This window comes from Salvia hispanica, chromosome 3, assembly GCF_029641045.1.
Source record: "Salvia hispanica isolate PSC_SH4W2 chromosome 3, Shi_PSC_v1, whole genome shotgun sequence".
Classification (NCBI taxonomy): domain Eukaryota; kingdom Viridiplantae; phylum Streptophyta; class Magnoliopsida; order Lamiales; family Lamiaceae; genus Salvia; species Salvia hispanica.
The window spans coordinates 49,562,677-49,575,248 of record NC_142694.1 but is presented as its reverse complement, the minus strand read 5'-3'; the positions used below and the strand labels follow the sequence as shown (position 1 = coordinate 49,575,248).

General features: G+C 38.7%; 1 protein-coding gene across 2 annotated transcripts; it reads left to right on the top strand.

Moving 5' to 3' along the window:
- Positions 1 to 203: 203 nt before the first annotated feature.
- Positions 204 to 12,147, top strand: LOC125210990 (chromatin assembly factor 1 subunit FAS1). 2 transcript variants are annotated; one of them, XM_089067394.1, is made up of 14 exons: positions 213 to 1,042; positions 1,600 to 1,699; positions 2,143 to 2,290; positions 2,375 to 2,498; positions 2,624 to 2,988; positions 3,075 to 3,392; positions 3,536 to 3,617; positions 3,692 to 3,829; positions 4,011 to 4,430; positions 4,550 to 4,687; positions 4,821 to 4,866; positions 8,813 to 8,936; positions 10,646 to 11,150; positions 11,392 to 12,147. In XM_089067394.1, the coding sequence occupies exons 1-14, from the start codon at positions 548 to 550 to the stop codon at positions 11,950 to 11,952; spliced, it is 3,564 nt and encodes a 1,187-aa protein (XP_088923520.1). In that variant the 5' UTR covers positions 213 to 547; the 3' UTR covers positions 11,953 to 12,147. The 2 variants fall into 2 exon arrangements, with proteins under 2 accessions (XP_047966615.1, XP_088923520.1); XM_048110658.2 differs by lacking the exons at positions 8,813 to 8,936; positions 10,646 to 11,150; positions 11,392 to 12,147 and adding an exon at positions 4,962 to 5,334 and having other exon boundaries at positions 204 to 1,042.
- The last annotated feature ends 425 nt before the right edge of the window (positions 12,148 to 12,572 follow it).

Here is a 12,572-nt window from a genome sequence, read left to right as displayed (position 1 = left end):
TCATCATGAGCTTCCATTTTTTTTTCAATTGTTCCATCCTGGTACAGAAGCCACCTTTGTGTCGATTAAGTAGGAGTATTTAATTAAAATAAGAAAAAAATATATTTAATTCAATAAACATTATATCACGAATAAATTCAGTCATTTAATTAGTAACACTACTTTTATTTAGTCATTTAACACCAATTTTTTTGGAATGTGAGGTAGTGCTTGCGTGCGTGCAGTTGAAAAATGGCGGACAGCAAAATCGAAGAATATTTATAGGCGCCAAATGCAGAAAAAATACGCCCAAATAGCCTCTTGCTGGCGGGAAAATAGCAAATCTACGTACCAAAAATCGATACTCCTCTCGATTTTAGTTCAGCTCAGTATCGCTGTTTCATTTCTCTTGCTTCCTCCGTTTCTCGACGCTTGATTTCCTTTTAACTGTTGAGGAAGCCCAAACGTCCTAATCTCACACATTTTCAATAGTGTTTGCTATATTTTGTATCTTCTAGGTCTGTATTTTTCTCAGAGTTAAAAAGGACTCATTTGATTGCATCTAGCGATGGCGGAAGTTGAGCCCATGAAAATCTACGTGTCGGATAAAACGAAGCGGAAATCGGACGGCTCGGATCAGAAGAAGAGGTCACACAAAAGGAAAAGATTGGAGCCATGTTTGTATGCTGTAAGCCCGGAAGAGAAACAGGCGAAAATCGAGGCATTGCGCGATGAAATCGATAGCCTTGTTAAATTTGCTAAAGATTTAGCGTTCAGAAGCAGACAAGTGTTGCTGGAAAGTGTGGAGAAAGTGGGGTTGTCTTCTGCTTCTGTGAATTGTGTGATTGCCTGCTTAATGGAGGAGAGTGATCTGCCATTTTCAATGCTTGTGGATGAAATTTTTGAGAAGGTTAAGGGTAGGGCTGGAATTGGGGAAAATGTTACTAGGGCTAGTGTGAAGAGTAGTGTGCTTATGATTGGGCAGAGATTATGTTATGGTGTGGCTAGTGCTGATGCAGATCTTTTGGAGGATCAGGCGGAGACTGCTCTTTGGTTTTGGGAGGTACAGTTTTGATGAAATGTACTAGGAGTATTTTAATTTTGAAATTAAGTAGTTTTTACCTTCATTTGAGTTCATTGCGATTTATATGTATTGCACTGGATTCTTCATACAAATATGATTTTTGACCTTTAGATTTTGGTGTTTGGAATATTGCATCACACCATACTTTTTTAGTTTTGCATTTTATTAGTTACTTTGATGATTATGTTGATTCTTGATATTGCTCTATGTAAATATAGGCTTGTCTCTGCCTTTTGTCTTGTTGAAAAAAGTATAGTTATCAGGATTGAAGCGGCAAAATAATTGGACTTCGTCACATTTCTTCTATCAGAACCATTGAAGTCATAATTTTCTATAATTTTTGTGCCATTAGAAGGCTAGTGTAGTGCATTGTTGATTAAGTTTTATGTACTTAGCTGCGTATTTGCTAGGTTGTTTGGTGTAGTCGTGCTCTTGGAGGGGATACTGGAGATAAACGTTTCTCTCTGTAGCTATGTGCTATAGTATTATGTTCCTCCTTTGGATTAGCTACTTAATACATGTTTGTTCTATTGCAGACTAGAGACTTGAAACTGATCCCTATATCAGAGCGTGTATCTGTGAAAGTTCGCCGTACATGCCGGAAAAAGATTCAGGAGAGAATTGCAGCTGTTACAGGTAGAATTTGTATTATTATGCGTCTATCTGGTCCTTGCCTGTGTGATGGGTTTTGAAATGTCGAGGTGTAACTGAAATTTAAGATGCCAAATGACATGTTGAATGTTTGAAAATAATTTTCTTGTTCAGACTGCAACTTGTGAAAAAAATGTCTTCCATACTTGACCATGGATTTAACCATTAATTTCCTTATTCTGTAATGATTTCATCCCGTTCATTCTTATCACATTGGATGCTTGTTGAGTGGCTGACTGAGGCTGGAGGGGTCATTCCTCACACAGCTCTGCTTGTTTAGCAATTCTGTTGTTCTTTCCCTGGATTCAGTTGTGCACCGCCATTTTGAACACGTTTCTCTATGATCTCAAAGCTTCACAGCTGAGGCATTTTAGGTCTCTTTGATATTTGCTCATTGAAGCTTATTTGATAAATTTGATCTTTGTCAGCAATGATCAATGCCCTTGAAAAGTCAGGGGACCATCCAAATCACCTGCAAGATTTGACAAAAGCTTCAGAAAAGATTGGTAAAGTTTTAAATGAGGCAGATATCCGATTGTTAATGGAGAACATCTTACAGAAAAATGCTGCTGAAATGTAAGTATTTTTGTTGGTGTGCTTTATACATACAATTCCTTTTGTAAGATTGCCAATGGTCCTGTTATATCTTTGATGGTGAAGGGCTGAGAAGGACGTCAAGAAAGAAGAAAAAATGTTAATCAAGCAACTGGAGAAGAACAAGCAGGAAACAGAGAAAGCAAAGAAGAAAAGAGAGAGGGAACTCCAGAAGGAAATGTTGCAGAATGTACGTATCATCGCAGCTACATAGTTGTTTAGCTTTGATTGTTCTTGGCCTGGTCTTGTATTTAAAGTTGATTGACATCTTAGTTTATTTCTTATAAATCTATTTCTGAATTAAACTCACTGTAGGAAAAAGAGCAGAAGCGCTTGCGCGAAGAGGCAGAAAAGGAGAAAAGACGGCGCGAGAAAGAAGAAAATGACATGCAGAAACTGCTGAATAGGCAGCAAGAGGAGGCAGAGAAAGATCAGAAACGCAAGGCCAAGGAAGAAGCTGAACTAAAAAAGCAACTTGCTCTTCAGAAACAAGCATCATTGATGGAGCAGTTTTTTAGAAGAAAGAAATCTACTTCTTTTGAAAATAACAGTTCTTCAAACAAAGGCACCACATCTATGCCATCTTCTAACTTAATTGAACAAAAATGTGAAACAGTTATAGCAAATATGGACTCTGTTTTGGTTGGAAATGCTGAAGTTGAGGCCGAAGCTATTTGGAAGTAGGGTCCTTTCCTTTTTCCAGCATATGTTGGTTCAATCTATTAAATAGTAGTAACTCTTAATGCCATGTTGTGTTTTATTGCAGATCACACTTGAATTCGTGGCGCTGCATTGGGAATTCTATCCGTTCAAAGAAAGTCCACTGGGGCATGCGTCAGAAGCCTAAAACTGAGCTGGTCAAGGAATTCAAGCTTACGACTAACACTGAAATGCCTAGTGATGAGGTCCAAGTTGAAGAGAAGAATGTGGATGGATTGATTGACCCCAATATCCATGGAAGACATTCTCAGATGACCATAGATAGGCCTCTTTCTCAATGCCGAAATAGAAAACGCAGTAGGCAGCTATTGCAGTTTGATAAGAGCCACAGACCTGCATTTTATGGTGTTTGGCCCAAGAAAAGGTAACTTATTTTCTGGTATTATATTGTTTCACTTTAAGCCAATATTGTTGAAGCTAGTTGCTGCTTACAACGTAAAGCTGTCTATTATGTATATGGACCTGTTTTGTTATTTCCTTCTGATTGTTAGCTTTATGTTTCTCCAGTCAAGCTATTGGGGGACGCTGCCCTTTGGTGAAGGATCCACTTATAGACTATGAGATTGATAGTGATGAGGAGTGGGAAGAGGTATACTAGGCTACAAGCTAGTGTGGTACATGCATTCTCATTAAGATTTTCTCATATGAAATTTGACCGAGCAGGAAGAACCTGGTGAAAGCCTCTCGGATTGTGAGAAGGATGAGGATGATGAAAGTATGGAGGAGCAGCAAAAGGTTGATGATGAAGATGAAAGTGAAGATGGATTTTTTGTTCCTGATGGTTATCTGTCGGAAAGTGAGGTGAGCTATAATTTCTGATTGCCTATTTATTCATCATTTGGATTATTTCTATATCAATGTATTTATTGTAAAAGAATTGTTAATGGAAATTATAGAAAAGTGGGGATTTATGGTTTGTTTACAGTTTGCTCCATCCTTTTTCCTTCTCTTTTATTGGAGCTTATCATATTGTGGGTTGCAGGGAGTACCGACTGATGTGATGGAATGTGATGAACTAGCCGAGGAAGTGAGAGATCATCTGGACACCAAAGATCAAGTACCGAGTGAAGAATTTTGTTCCCTGCTCCGACAGCAGAAGTATTTGAACAATATGACAGAGCATGCACTTAGAAAGAATCAGCCCTTGATCATATTAAATCTGATGCACGAAAAGACTACATTGTCATCAGCTGAAGAACTATCTGGTTCAGAGAAACTTGAAAAAATGTGCTTACAAGCTCTTTGTATCCGTCCTTTGCCTGATTTCCCAGCAACAGAAATTTCCATTTGTAATAATGAGGTAAATGAGGATTTAGAACCTTTATCAAACAAATCAAGTTCAACACCTCCTTCAACTGCTGCTGCTACTACTATAATACCTGATTCAGACATGCCTCAGTTTGTAAGTTTTTCATTTTCCTCACTGCGTTATTCATGATGTAATGATGTATATATACTGTAATATCTTCTAGCTTTATACATGTATAGATACTATATATAAAACTTACTCATATTTTGCAGATCTCCATCATCAATTCATGTCCACATGGCATTGCAAAGATCTCAGACTCTCTGCATAATACTTTCCCAGCTTTCTCAAAGTCTCAGTTAAGAAACAAAGTCCGTGAAATATCAGAATTCTCAGAAAATCGTTGGCAGGTTATTAGTCCCATTTTCTTTAACTTTATCAAAGAGTCTCTATGACGATTCAGTTTGGTTACAAACGATCATGGTTTTTATGAGTTTTGATTAGGATTTATGCGCTGATATGTTTAATATGATGGTGATTCAGGTCAAGAAAGAAATCTTGAGGAAGTTTGGCCTATCTATCTCGCCAGGTATGGTGTGATTTACTTCCTTCACTTAGCCTGAAATCTCTAACTAAAGTTGATGCATCAGTTTTGACAAGAAAATATGGTTTTTGTATATGCAGAAAGGAAGTCCCTCAAAGCACAGAGCATAGCTTCATTCTTCTCAAAGAGATGCTTGCCTCCATCTAAGACTACGACTATGAATTTGAACTCTGAGAAACATGCAGCAGCTACCGTCTCCACACAGCAGGATTGCTTGAACGAGCAACGGTGAATGGAGTGTTTCTTTCTTCTGATTTTTGCCCATTGTGTAAATGATCATATTTTGATGCGTTTGATGGCAGTTTTTGTGTTTCTATATATTTCACGGAGGATAGAAATTGTATGTATTTCTTCATTTGAGGGATAGAACGTGTAGCTACATCAACATGAGATGGATGCACACGGCCATCCTGTGTCATCCCCTATATAGACAATTAATCAATTGTTGGATAAGAGTGTGAACTGAGACCCCTTTTGGGATGTGCTTAGAGCATCCACAATGGATGCCCGATCTCACGCCCGATCGGCTTAGATCGGGCTCGGGCATGATTGGGCATCCATTGCAAGTCTCGGGCATGCCCGAGGATGACCGAGAGTTCGGTCGCGCCCCATCTCTCGCCCCTCGCCCGATCCATCGGGCGTGAGATCGGGCGTCCATTGCAGGCCGGAGCCCGAGCCCGATCATTTTTAGTTTTTTAATTACTCCATTTTTATTCACTTTTCACTCACCAAATCTTTCACTTTCTTTTCTCTATTTTTAATTTAGTATTTTAGTTTTAATGTAGTTTTTTTTAGATAAGTATGATGTCATTTCACTTTTAAATTAAGTAATGTAGTTTTTTTTTTCATTTGTGGTGTTTAATATAATATATTTTGGTATTTTAGTTTAATTTAAAATAAAATTAAAAAATAATGATTTAAAATTGAAATGAAAAGTGGATAAGAGATATGACATCCTCTAGGACTTCATCATTGCAGAAAGATAGGGCATGCTGATGTGGCAACCACTAGGGCTCTCACTAGGGCTTTCACTAGGGCATCCATTGTGGATAATGTTAGACACATTGTGGCTCCCAAGATGGACTGTTGGAGAGTGGGGGCTCAATTTAATTTTAAAAAAAATCAAATTTCCAACTCTATAAATACGAACGTATTTCATTTTTATTTGAATACTTCTCATATTCTCAATTCACAAATTTTACTTCCAATACGAAAGAAATGAATCACAATGATGCTGATTTCTACCTCAAACTGGTTGGAATCCAGTGAGGCAGGATAGCATGAGCATGGAGTCAGATAACATGACTTATTATCAGTTGACAGGATTAAACGATGACCGATTTCAATTGTCAGAGGGTGATTGTCGATGTGTACGAAGTGAGCGATATGAAACAATTATCAGAGCATCCGCATCGCCATCTCGATGTGGGCTCGAACTTGTCTCGGCGAGACGAGCCAGCATCGAGATAGCGATGCAACCCTCTCATCGCATCGCGTGTCCCTCCGCCTCGATGAAGCTGGCTCGCCAGCTTGCCACACGCCAGCGCCACGTGGCGAGCTCTGGCGCGAGGCGTGACGCCCACTCGCTGGCCCGCGAGTGGGCGTCGTCATGATTACGCAATAAATAAAAAAATTTTGTTTTAAAAAAAATTATTTTTCCAAAAAAAAAAATTTAATTAAAATTTTAAAACGGTAATATTACCGTTTGAATTTAATTTTTTTTTAATTTTTTTATTCTATAAATACTCCGATTACCTCTTTCATTTTAAATACAAACAAACTATCTCTCATCTTTTTTTTTCTTCTCATCACTATCATATCATCTATCTTTCCTCTCCAATTTCTGCAAAAATGTCCTGTGATGGAAACTCCGGCGGCGAGGGCGGCTACGACTTGAACGCGTTTGTCGACTTGGGGGCATGTACAATGTTTTGGGTGCTTCCTATTCCGGTTCCCGTTTTTTTTTTTTTTTTTTTTTATCTTTTTAGGATTTTAAATTGTAATTTTCATTTATTTAATGAAGTGTGTTTTTATTGAATTTGTTGGAAATAAAATTAAAAATGAAATTGATTGAATAGTTAAAGGATGAGATGGTTAAGAGATGGAGGGTTGCAAGTGATGTCTCTTAGTTAAGAGGTGGGATAAAATGTGCAGTATAGCTCATTAATAGTTAAGAGATGAGACGGTCTTGAATAGAGATGTGGATGGCCTTGGGAGGCATGATGACAAGAAGGTGGCTACTAGAGAGGGTCCAATTAGGAGTTGAAGGCCTTGATGGCACAAATAGAATGTTAGCGTAAATTCAAAGTAATAATAAAGTGTAATTTTAAAATTGTAAATTGACCTTAACAAGAGAAATGAGTAGTTTCAGTGAAAAATATACAATCCTTAATAATTCTATTTAGTTTTCTGATTTTCTATGCATAATTACTATGATCAATAATACATTGTTGGAATCTATACCGATCAATGGATTTTGACCAATTATAAATTTCAACGAGACATTTAATTTTGTGAAATTAAATGATATAATATCGATCTACGTTAGGAGTAGATGACCGTGGTATATTCATTTTCTCAAATTCGATTCCCGGTGAGTGAGAAATAATGGATTAAAGTTGTGCAAAATTGCAAACTTAATGAGCTATGAGAGAAGCTTAGGAAATAATTAAGAGAGTTAATTATCCCACATTAGACGTTACAACTTTATTAAACTAGTATTTAATAAGAAGGATTATTACATGTAATAATTATAGTGGACTAAGATGGGCTGTAAGAGCCCACACGCGCACACGCGCGCCGCCCGCTCCGCCGCGAGCCGCGTGCCTCGAGCTCGTGCCCTTGCCCTTGGCAATTGGTCTTTGAGCCTGGTTGTGGGCTTGGCCCAAGGCTAGTGGGTCTAGTTCTTTTTAGACCACCACCGTTTCCACGTACACCTCGTCTGTATGATGCGGTAAGCCAACGTGGCTGACACGTGACAGTCCACGTCACGATCGAATCTAGAAGCTTCTAGATTCAGCCTCTCAGCTCTGTAACGCTTCGTAACCGACGACCGTTACGATCTAGCATTGATGACAATCATGGCTGTTGACCCCCTGCAGTGGACCAAGCCTATAAATAGGCTAGCCATTCCATGCATTCTACACACATCAAACACTAGAAAGCATTCTGCATCATAAGCTCTCTCCGTCTCTGCATTGTTTTTCTGTCGAAAGCTCTACCCGCTCATCCATCCAGTTCGTCGGAGCTCTGTTGATTGCGGTGCTGCTTCATCAGAGACGCTAGCCATTTTATCTTTGGGGACGAAACGCCAATCCGAAGAGCACTACCAGAGCGTATCTCGTCTTGCGGAAAGAGGCCTCCTCGACTCGGCTAAATTTCTTTTACGGTTTATTTGTTTCGAATTTTCCGTTGTAATTTCGATTCAGTTATTTCATTTGTATTCCTTCGCCCGACTTATATCTTGTAAATCCAGAAACCAAAATATATAAATGATTAATTTGTTCCTAAAATGTCTTAAAAGGATAATCTCGTGATCTAGGAAAGTGGTATGCCGATAAATTAATAATGCAACCTCCTTTTTCAAAGTTAACAATTGGTGCATATTTCTAAAGTCACTCCTAATTCAGATTCAGTAAAAATTAAATTAAAAAAAAATATAGTATTTCTCCAGTAAATAGAAGTCACAATCTCAAACCAACTATGAAACAGTAGAAGCAGATCACTTGACTAGGTTTCATTTGGTGTAGCTGTGGAAGAACACAGCCAATTTAGCGACAACATAGGAAGCATCGCCCTCAACAAGTGGTCGGTGGCAACTGGCACCCATCGGCATTTATTGAGCTGCGCTACTTTTCCCTTTTTTGCATCTCTCTTCTCTCCATTTCTGTACAAAACCCCAATCATTCAGTGATTTAAATCTAGAATTTAGAGAGATTACTGTTAACAATGGCGCTGAAACTAAGCATTACGCCGATGAATATGCCTAATTTTCCCGGTTTTCAGCTCAGATCTCACAGGGTTTCCATGGCTTCGACCATTCATTCTCCCTCAGTGTAAGCTTTCCTGATTCTTATTCTGTAATTCATTGTGTGTTTGCTTTGATGTGCTGAGTGGTTTAGAGGCATGTGAGATCAATTAATTCAAATCGCATGCTTACTTACATTTGATTTGTTATATTCATCATTTTTTTCGCTAATTGATCTGGATTTGGGGTATTCTGAACGAATTGCATGGTGGCAAATGACAATCGATTGCTTTTCATTTTTGAGGAATCCAATTCCTCTATATCTGCATTTTTTGTATGAAGAATTCATTTCAATTTAACTCGCTATTCCAGGCTTTCAGCTGATGAGTTGTCTTTTTTCTTTCTTTTATTCATAAAATGTATCCGATCTGATCTTAATTGAGTCCTGCCATTAACATTCATCCTTGCTCTGTTTAGCTGAAACCGATTTGCCTTGTATTTCTTGGCTCTCTCTCAGGTTGATATTTTGCCATTTTTTAATTCTTGGTGGGGTCGGGTTGAGTTTGTTGTGTTGCACACTTGATCTTCTGGTTATCTTTTTTTTGACTTGCCAGCAGATTTTGATGCTCCTAGTTAGATCTTAAGCACAAGAATCTTACTTTTTTTATATTATCTTACTCCATAAGTTTTGTAGTTCTATAAGTTTTAAACTATATCATGCTCAATTGTTGAAATTTGTCTCTTACTAGTTATTGGCTGTTGCTGACAGTGTTGATTTTTTATTTTTTATATGGTGTTTTGGTTGGCTGTCGATGTATATTTATAACAGTTCAACTTATAAAACATACTGAGTGAGCAGAGTGTATCACATCTACGTTTCACTATTACTAATGCCTGTTACGTGTATACTATGAAATACTATGCCATATAACATGGAAATGTAGTAGAGAAATTGAATTGAAGTGTGCGTGTGTGTTGGTGGGGGGTGGGGGGGTGTTGGAGAGGGAGTTAAATCTTAGCAACTGCTTTCTCTCACTAGATCTTGTCTTTCATGTGTTCATTTAGTTGATAGTATCTAGGTGGAATAGGTTGCTGATGTGAGATGCCTAATTTCTCCCCACCATCTTTCTTCTGAGATTGGAATCATTGATATTCCTTCCTATAGTATACCTAATTTCTCGACCCTATTGTTTATTTTATTTCTTGACCACAAGCTGGTGGTTAGTACATGTCCTGCTTCTTTCCTTTAATTGGAGACTAGTGCAATCCTATTTTCTCTTCTTCCCAGTTTCCAACAATATTATTTCATCAATCAGTTTATAGAACTCAAAAAGGAAAATTTTAATTCTGTGGAGGATGGGAACTTAATACACTGAAACATTAGGCATCAAACTGTATCAGTTGTTGAATAAGTTTGTTATCTACCACCACCTTCTGTTGCTTTTTAGTTTGGACTTCTATACTAAGACATTATCTGGGAACTGCCTAGATGATCTATACGCAACACTTTAGTGTACAATTCATTGTTATAGACATGCTGGTTGTATTGCATATAAACATCCGTTGACATTCCTGGTTTACAAATGTCTTTGGACTTGCCCACAAATGATTTGTGAGTTTTGTTGTGATCAAACCTTGCATTTGTATTTCCAAACAAATTGAAGGCCATAAACTTTTTTTACAGTAGCTGCAAGAATATGGCTAATATCTGTACTTGATAAACTCATTGGAGTTTCGGGATTTATTCAACTGCTTTGCTCTTGTTTAATCTTGAGAGTTGTCATTTGTTGCACGCAGAGATGCCGGAAAAGTTAAAAAACCTTTTAGTCCCCCTCGGGAGGTTCGTGTTCAAGTCACCCATCCGTTGCCACCAGAGAAGCGTGAGATCTTCAATTCGCTGCAAGATTGGGCTGAAGAGAACATCCTGGTGCTCCTAAAGCCTGTTGAGAAGTGTTGGCAGCCCAATGACTTTCTTCCAGATCCATCTTCAGAAGGCTTTGAAGAAGAGGTCAGAGAGCTTAGGAAACGAACCAAGGAGCTCCCCGATGACTACTTTGTCGTGTTGGTCGGGGATATGATTACAGAGGAAGCTCTTCCCACTTATCAGACTATGCTCAACACTCTGGATGGAGTGCGAGATGAGACTGGTGCCAGCCTCACCCCTTGGGCTATCTGGACGAGGGCCTGGACGGCTGAAGAGAATAGGCACGGTGACCTTCTCAACAAATATCTTTATCTTTCTGGACGTGTTGACATGAGGCAAATCGAGAAAACCATACAGTATCTGATCGGCTCAGGCATGGTAAGACTGCTCCATTTTTTACCAAACACACACAATCACACACACTCACACTCTTAATTTTCACTTCATTTCACTTTGTAGTTATCTTGGTCATGCTTTTCTTCATTAAAGAGTTTTATCAATGTAGATCGTGAATATAGGTTAATCAAAGAATAATCTTGAATCTAACGGGTACCCCGTTTGATGGTCCCATGCGAGTTATTGTGTTCTGAAATATTTTTGTTTTCTTTAAAACTTGCAGGATCCGGGAACTGACAAAAACCCGTACCTCGGATTCATCTACACCTCATTCCAGGAGAGGGCAACCTTCGTATCTCACGGAAACACAGCTCGTCATGCCAAGGAACACGGGGACTTGAAGCTAGCTCAGATCTGTGGCATCATTGCCGCTGACGAGAAGCGTCATGAGACGGCCTACACCAAAATCGTCGAGAAGCTGTTCGAGGTCGACCCTGACGGCACAGTGCTCGCGCTTGCAGACATGATGAAGAAGAAGATATCAATGCCGGCTCACTTGATGTACGATGGCGTGGATGACAACCTCTTCGAGCACTTCTCCTCCGTAGCACAGCGGCTCGGAGTCTACACTGCCAAGGACTACGCTGATATCTTGGAGTTCCTAGTTGGGAGGTGGGAAGTGGAGAAGATGACGGGGCTGTCCGGGGAAGGACGCAAAGCTCAAGATTACGTGTGCGGTTTGCCACCTCGGATTCGGAAGCTGGAAGAGAGGGCACAGGCTCGGGCGAAGCAGTCGGCGCCCGTCCCGTTCAGCTGGATTCACGGCAGAGAAGTGATGCTTTGAAGCTAGCTAGGTTGTCAGCCGTCGTACGATTTCGTTTTCCTGCTTCTTCTTCGGAGTGATTGAAAATCGATAAAAGAATACACAATGTTTGGGTTTGGAGTATATTTGCTTGACGAAGTTAAATGTAGAAACGGTTTATGTTTTGTCTTGATTAGCTTTTGCTATGCAGATAAGACTATTTAGTTTACTTTTTAAGATAGATTATAATGTTCCTTAATATTTTTGGTTGCTTTGTTTTGAAACCGCTACAACATTATTTTGGTACATATTTATTTAAATAAAAACTTTATATTGTGATCAGATTAATTAAAAATTAAAAGGAGAACAACGTTTTGTACAATTTACTTTAATATTTGTTTGTTTTTTAAAAAATTAACTACATACACTCACTCTCTTGACAGGTACCATTTAATTTGGTTTAAATTTATAACTTCTCAACCAAATTAAAGAATGGTTTGGAATTTCATAAACTGAATTGAAGAATTGCTTCGAGTCCTCCTATTGCCCTTATTTAAGGAGCCTAACCCTTATTGTGGAGACACGCTTGAATACACTCCTTAAATAAGGGCAGCAGCGGACTCCAAACAATTCTTCAATTAAGTTTATGGATTCCAAGACGT

Bases quoted from the DNA above. Each gene is read 5' to 3' on its own strand.
- LOC125210990 (XM_089067394.1), top strand. From the start codon at position 548: ATGGCGGAAGTTGAGCCCATGAAAATCTACGTGTCGGATAAAACGAAG. The intron at 2,499-2,623 runs GTACGTATCATC...AACTCACTGTAG, and splicing joins AGAAGGAAATGTTGCAGAAT to GAAAAAGAGCAGAAGCGCTT. The intron at 3,830-4,010 runs GTGAGCTATAAT...TGTGGGTTGCAG, and splicing joins GTTATCTGTCGGAAAGTGAG to GGAGTACCGACTGATGTGAT.